This window comes from Callospermophilus lateralis, chromosome 18 (genome assembly GCF_048772815.1).
Source record: "Callospermophilus lateralis isolate mCalLat2 chromosome 18, mCalLat2.hap1, whole genome shotgun sequence".
In the NCBI taxonomy this organism is placed as follows: Eukaryota; Metazoa; Chordata; class Mammalia; order Rodentia; family Sciuridae; genus Callospermophilus; species Callospermophilus lateralis.
In genome coordinates, this window is record NC_135322.1 from 18,238,032 (window position 1) to 18,245,799 (window position 7,768).

General features: G+C 45.0%; 1 protein-coding gene across 2 annotated transcripts in view; it reads right to left on the reverse strand.

Moving 5' to 3' along the window:
- Uba2 (ubiquitin like modifier activating enzyme 2) overlaps positions 1–1,142 on the reverse strand; it is a 43,811-nt gene extending 42,669 nt beyond the window's left edge. For both annotated transcript variants that reach the window (XM_076838558.2, XM_076838557.2), the window contains exon 1: positions 945–1,142. In XM_076838558.2, the coding sequence (XP_076694673.1) occupies positions 945–1,082 (138 nt within the window). In that variant the 5' untranslated portion in view covers positions 1,083–1,142. The remainder of the gene's footprint in view (positions 1–944) is intronic.
- Between the last annotated feature and the right edge of the window lie 6,626 nt (positions 1,143–7,768).

Genomic DNA, 7,768 nt, shown 5'->3' on the forward strand with positions numbered 1-7,768 from the left:
CTAAGCAAAGAAAAACGTGAATATTCTTTCCTTCTAATCAGTCCTTAGTTCAGTCTGCTAACTTTCACTCTTTTTTTAGAATAGTTTGTCTCCTCTCCTTTTTTCCCTCTTCACCTTGCCGGTACACCTTAAGTGTACTTAAACTCACATCCAAGTTCCAGGTGTTATCTCCAATCTAAGAGACAAATAACCTGACTTACAATTACAGTAGCTTTCTGTCATTGAACACGAATGCAAAAGTTAAAACCCTAAACACATCTTGAATGAAGTAAGCGAGTGTACCTATGCTGTACTCAGCGGACGAGCGCGAGCCCCAAAGGAGTCCTGCCACTTTGCCACTTTGGTGACCTAGGGTAAATTACTAAATCCCATTGCATCTCACTTTCCTCATCTGTTAAAAATAAAATGAGATGAAAACAGTGCACACGCATGAGGTGGTGGTAAAGAGTAAATGAGTTAGTATAAACTGCTCCAGACGAGCGCTCGGGACGTGGGGCTGCTGTGAAAGCTGTCCTCTGGGTCATAATTTCTGAGTTAGGGGAGACCTGCAAATTAGAGTCACAACATCCACGAGACTCAATCTTCTCCTTCACTCCACTGCAATTGGGAAACAGTTTCAGAGTGAAAAGGTACGAGGCCACTTCCATCACTTCGAGATGCCACAAACTGGCGCTGCAGGGGGACGGGAGGGGGGGCGGGCAGCGGCCCCGCGACGGAGCGTCCGGAAGACCCGGGCCCGCGGCCTCTCCGCCTCCGGAGCAGGCCAGACGTGCGAAGGCGCGCCCCGTCCCGGTCGAACAGCTCCCTCCACACAGGCAGCCACGACCCAGGACTTCTTGGACCGCTCTCGGCGCCCCCCAAATCCGGTCCCGAACTCTGGGCCCCAAGCCCCCCGGCCCCCGCACCGCAGCCCGCCATTCAGCCAGCGCGCGCCCGGCCCTCACCAGGTCGATGTGAGAGAAGCCGGTGAGCACAAGGTTCTTAAGGAGCTCGCAGCCGATGCCGCCCGCGCCCACCACCAGCACCCGGCCCCCAGCCACGGCCTCAGCCAGCTCCCGGGGAAGCCCCCGAGACAGTGCCATGGCGGGACGTCCACGAGCCGCGGCGGAGGCGGAGGCGGGAGAAGTGAGCCGCGCCCGGAAGCGGGTGGGGGAAGGGCGGCTGAGCTTCCGCTCCTGCGCACTGCGGCCGCCAGTCGGCGCCAGGCAGGCGGAGTCCCGGGTCTGCCTCTGGTGTGGTGTGTAGTGTCCCCTGGGCCCAGGCCTTCCTCTTTGCGAATGGCTCCGAGACCTCCAACCGTGAAGAGACCTGTAGTGCTCCTCATATATGTGCACAGATCGGCTTTTCCACCTGAGAAGCCTCTTAAGATCTCCTTTTAGGCGGCGGTTTGAACTCCCAACCAAGACATTATTTATGGGTTGGAAAACTGCCCCTATATGTAAAGAGCTCTTACAAATTAATAAGAAAATATTGCAGAGCAGCAACTTAGCATGTGTGAGGCCCTGAGTTTGAGTCCCAGCATTACAAACAACAACAAACATGCAAAATCGCACTAGGATTAGTTTCACCTATTGAACTGACAAAAAAAATATAATCTGTTGTCAAAGGATAGTGAAACAAGTAGTCTGCGATATTATGATATATATTTTGGTCTTTGTCCAATTCTTGGCTCTCCCTAAGATGGGCTATAGAAAATAGAATGTCTTTTCTTCAAGATAATGAAGCCAGATTTAAAGATAGGTAGTTAGTTGTAGTTAGGTAAATTGGGTCTAATATCTAGTAAAATCGAAAATGAAGGCCATGTTGAGAATGGAGCCCAGGAAAGCAGAGCAGCACTTGGGGAAATTGAAATGTTAAGGTTCCCAAAGCCCAGAGCCCATTCTAAAGAAATGTTAATGAAACAGCTCCCAGAAAACAGGGAGATGCTAATCAGAAGCGGCCCCAGGACAGTCCTGCCCAGATTACTCCTCAGGCCCTTCCGCCCCTCAGTTTTGGGTCTCCCCACCTACATTCTATCACTGCAAGATAACGGAACATAGGACAGGAACATGATGGAAATGTGGGAAACTTGAAAAAAGACCTTAGCTATAAAAGAGGGAAGACCTCCCCCATCCCATGGATTCCACCAGTTGGGTCCCCTTCTTCCTCCGGGGAGGGAGAAGTCTTTTCTGCTGTCCTGCTTCTACCTTCCACTCTAAACTTGCCGAAGCGTGCTTCTCTGGTGTTATACTTCAGCATTGGGGAAGCAAGGACTCTTGTCTCCAGTAAACTTCGGTCATAGAAACTAAATCTTTCTGTATTGAAGTAGTCATAAAGAAAAAGGTTTTCTTTCCTTGCAGAACAGGGGTTAACCTGTTACTGAAAGCTCAGTCCTTATCCCTGATGCCAATTTAATAAGGAGGACACAGGGTTTTTTAAAATATTTTTGTTAGTTGTTGATAGATCTTTATCTTATGTATTTACATGTGATGCTGAGAATCGAACCCAGGGCCTCAGACATGCTAGGCAAGCACTCTACCACTGAGTCACAACCCCAGCCCAGAGGACACAATTTTGAGAAAAAGGAAAAAGAAGATTTATTGCTTTGCTAGCAAAGGAGAAGCACAGGGTACTTTTGTCTAGAGCTGTGATTCTGCCCATCAGGAGAACAGAGGGCTTTTAAAGAAGCTCTTCACAGGCTACATTCCCAGTATGCCCTGATGGGGGTCCCAGGTGCGCCTTGATGGTATGTTGAAATTCACTTGTTAAGCAGGGCATAGTAGTGCCTATAATCACAGAGGCTCAGGAGGCTGAGGTTTTCAAGTTCAAAGCCAGTTTTAGCAATTTAGAGCAGTCATAAGGAACTTAGCAAGACCCTATCTCAAAATAAAGTATAAAAAGGGCTGGGGATGTGGCTCTGTGGTGAAGCAGCCCTAGGTTCAATCTCTGGTGCCTAAAGGAAGAAGGAAAGGAAAGGAAATAATTTGTTAATTTGGGAGTTAGTCATGCCTTAGATCTTCTGGTGACCCCTTCTTCCAGTGGTGGGTGGGGCTCAAGGACAGATAAGTGCCTAGGATGGGAAAAGGTACTTTTGTTTTCTGCCCGCCCCCCCCAGGTTAGGGAAAGGGAGAAGAGGAACAGAAAAATATGTTCCTTTTAAAATAAGCCACAGAGCAGTGAAGGCTATGTACCAAAGGTGAAGTGGACCACTGTTACAAACCCAGATGTGATCTACCACTGAGCTACATCTGCAGGCCTGTCGTTTTTTGAGACTGGGTTTCCCTAATCTGACCTGGCTGTCCTCAAACTGCCATTCTTCTGCCTCATCCTCCAGAGTTGCTGGGTTGAGCCACTGTGTCCAGCCTCCATAAAGAAATTTGCTAGCCCACTCGAATAGTAGGTCATAAAACCTACTACATTCCAGAGGGATCCTGCCCCTGCCCTGAAGGGAGGCATGTTGCACAGAGAGGCCAAGATTACTGAACTGACAGGCCTTGCTGGGTTTTGCCACCCAGCCTATGAGCATTAGATCACACCCTGTGTGTACAGTCACATTTCTACAAGGTTGTCCATGCTTCAATCATGCCTCTGTAATGAAGTCTATGAAAACCCAAAAGAACAGGCTTAAGAGCAACTAGACAGGCAAACCCATGAATGTTAGCCCAGAGCCCAGAAGTTCCACTCCCCACCTCCAACACCATGCCTTAGGCTCCTTTTCATCTGCAATTTTTGTAATATCCCTTACAATAAACTGGTAAATTTCTTTCCCTAAGTTGTGCAAGCCACTCCAACAACTGGATTTGACATGAGAAAGGGATTGTGGGAACCCCAGTGTAGAGCTGATGGGTCAGAAGTACAGGTAAAACAATCTGGGGCTTGCAATTGGCAGGGGGAAGTCTTGAGGCTTGAACCCTCAACCTGCAGAATCTGAAGGTATCTCTAGGTAGTGTCAGAACTGAATTGAGGACACCTAGCTGGTGTCCACCACTGCAGAATTGATTGCTTAGCATATGTGAGAAAACCCTCATACATCTGGGGTCAGAAATAACCCATGTTGTAAAAATTTAATAGGAAAAAAAGTCTCAGTTGAAATTTGGGGGATTTGTTAGGTTTCTTTTCCAACCTACAACACACACTCCTATATACCCCAGGTAAATGTTCTAAAGAAAGATTCTACTTCCAGGTATGGTGGTATACACCTGTAATCCCAGTGGCTGGGAAGGCTGAAACAGGAGGATTGCTAGTAAAAGCCAACCTCAGCAATTTAGCGAGGCCCTAAGCAACTTAGCAACTCTAACTTAAAATAAAAAATAAAAACAGTTGGAGATGGGCTGGGTTTGTGGTTCAGCCGTAGCATGTGTGAGGCCCTAGATTCGATTCTCAGCACCACATAAAAAAATAAAGATACTGTGTCCATCCACAGCTAAAATATTTTTAAAAGGGGAGGGGTAACTAAAGATGTGGTTCAGTGGTCAATCCTGGGTACCAAAAAAACCCAAAAGATTCTAGAAGGGAATTTAGCAGTATGATTTTAAAAACCTACAACTATGCAAGTAGATAGGGTTTTTATTATTTATTTATTTATTTTGTTGTTGTTGTTGTTTGTTTGTTTAATTTTGACAGGATCTCATTGTGTTGTCCTGACTGGCCTCCAACTCCTGGACTTAAGCAGTTCTCCCACGTCAGCCACCCCCGCCCCGAGTAGCTGAGACTACAGGCACCAGATATAGGACATGACACTCAGAGTTGAAGATCAATTTTATTTTTTTATTTTTGCAGTGCTGGGCAAGCACTCTACCATGGAGCTTACACCCCTGGCACTTGCACACAGCTTTTGACCTATTCATTCAAATTCTAGGATTTTATCCTGTGCTGAATGCGAGTGTAGCTCAGTGGTACAGTGCTTCTCTAGCATAGTGGAGGCCCTGGGTTTGATTCTCAGCACCAAAAAAAAAAAAAAAAAAAAAAAGTCAGGTGTGGTGGCACATGTCTATAATCCCAGGGGTTTGGGAGGCTGAGACAGAAGGACTGCAAGTTTGAGGCCAGTCTCAGCAATTTATCGAGTACTTAAGCACCTTAGCAAGACCCTGTCTCAAGATAATAAAATAAAACCAGTTGGGGACATAGCTCAGAGGTAAAGTGCCCCTAGGTTCAATTCCCCTTCACACACAAAAAATGGAGATTTAATCTTAGTGATTGATGGTCATCATAACAAAAACTAGATAAAACAAATGGCTAAAGTTTGTATAAAGTTTTCAATATTTATTTAAAAAAATACTTTGCATCAATTACAAATTATGTCATGGAGAAAATATCAATGGTGGAGATACTCACAATAAAATGTTAAATGAAAAAGATATAGAAAACCATTTAAACATGTAAGAATTCAACTTAACCTGACTTATGACCACCTTAGGTTGTAAACACCATGCGTGACTACTCCTGAGTAACCCAGGTCTGTTTTCACTCTACAAACAAAACCAGTAGAATTAGATGTGGGCTTTAGGGCTGGGGATATAGCTCAGTTGGTAGAGTGCTTGCCTTGATGCATGAGGCCTGGGTTCAATCCCCAGCACCCTTCCCCCTCAAAAAAAAAAAAAAAAAAAAAAAAAAGAAATGTGAGCTTTAGGATCATCTGGACCCCCTGGTGCTGCTAGAATGTGCCTGACATTCTTGATGTTAGCTTGAGATAAACCTGGTATCTTCCAGCTTGAATGAAATCACTTTTATGGTGCTGAGATTGAACTCAGGTCCTTGTGCTTGAGAGGCACCCTACCAATTGAGCTATATTCCCAGCCCTTGAAATCACTTTGATACTGACCACTATATAAGTCCTCCCTGTAACCCAAGTCTCAAATTCATTGGTCTTGCTGCTGTATTTGACAACACTTCTAACATTAAATCCTAAATAAATTGTACTTCTGTGTAACCCTGGATCTGTATGCCTCTTTCTTCAGTCTCACTGCATCACAGTATCCTTAGAGCCAGTTCTTTTTATTTTTCTTTTTCTTTTTTTGGTACTGCGGATTGAACTCAGGCGACCCCTGAGCCACATCCCCAGCCATATTTTGTATTTTGTTTAGGGACAGGGTCTCACTGAGTTTGCTTAGCACCACACTTTTGTTGAGGCTGGCTTTGAACTTGCAATCCTCCTGCCTTAGCTTCCCAAACTGCTGGAATTACAGGTGTGCCCCACCATGCCTGGCACTAGAGCCAGTTCTTTTATACCAAATTTTCCTGGAACAATACAATGTGATTAAATTTTATAAAACAAAAGAATAAATAAATAAATAAAAGACAGGAAGAAAAAAAAACTACAGTATTTTGTGTATTTTTTTTTTTTTTTGTGTGTGTGTTGCTGGGGACTGAACCCAGGGTCTTGTACATATAAGGCAAGCACTCTACCAACTGAGCTATATCCCCAGCCCTATTTTGTGTATTGGTATGTGGTAGAATTGTAGACAAGATTTATTAGTTCTTTGAACTTTTATGTTTCCCAAATTCTCATGCTCCATGAAGAAAAATATAGACAAACAAACAAAAAAAATTGGGTCTAGAACTGCAAATCAGTGGCAGAGCTACTGCTTAGCAGGAGAGAAGACCTGGGTTCAATTTCCAGCACTTCCAACAAACAACTTATTAGAAGAAAGTAGAAAAACATTAAAAATGGAGAAAAATACTATTTTGACTTCTGTGGCTTTTCAGCTGCTGGGTTCAGCAACCACACCAAGCTGTCTATGAGGAAGACTCAGGCTGTTGCTCTAATGCAGAAGTGGAAGAAGAACCAGAGTCAACCACGGTGGAGGACCCCTCTGTGTAATGGGCTGCTTGGTCCTTCTCCACCATTAGCTGGGCTCTCACAAGGACCCACCCCACAGCTAAACCTAAAAGATGCCTCAGGAGGTTGACCTTCCTTCTCTCTCCAGACACTCTGTAAATCAATCACCTTCTTTGGTTCTTTCCTGCCTGTCCTGTGTTCTCTTGGCCTGGGCTATACTTGGTGCCTAATTGAGGACTTCTGCTTTTCTTTGTGGGTTTGTTGGTGCATGTGTATGCGCACATATGTGTAAAGTATAATATGCTTGCTCACTTTAACAAGTAAAAATGTAGCCAGGTAAGGTGGCACATGTCTGTAACCCCAGTGACTTGAGAGGCTGAGGCAGGAGGATCCTGAGTTCAAAGCCAGCCTCAGCAGCGGCAAGGCCTGAAGCAACTCAGTAAGACCCTGTCTGTAAATAAAATACAAAAATAGGGCAGGGGATGTGGTTCAATGGTTGAGTGCCCCTGAGTTCAATCCCCAGTACCCCGCACCCCCGGAAAAAAAAAAAAAAAAAGTAAAAAACTGGAAGTCCCACCTACACCATAACCCTGTCCAACTCATCAGGATGTTTACTGGGTGTCTTTCTAGGCCTAAGTCATTTAAGAGTGACAAACAGAACTTTACTTGTTTTGTTTTAGTACTGGGGACTGATCCCAGGGGTGCTTTACTGCTCAGCTACATCCTGAGTCTCTATTATTTTTTGAGAAAGAGTCTCACTAAATTGCTGGGCTAGAATCAAACTTGAAATTCTCCTTAGCCTCCGGAATTACTGGGATTACAGACCTGCACTACCATTCCTGGCCAGTTTCACTTTTTTGCTTTCTCCACAATATGCCACAAAAATAATTCTATAGTACCAGGTATGGTGGCACACGCCTGTAATCCCAGCAATTTAGGATTACAGATTTGAGGCCAGGGTGGACAACTTCGTGAGATCCTATCTCAAAATGAAAGAACTGGAGGTATAGC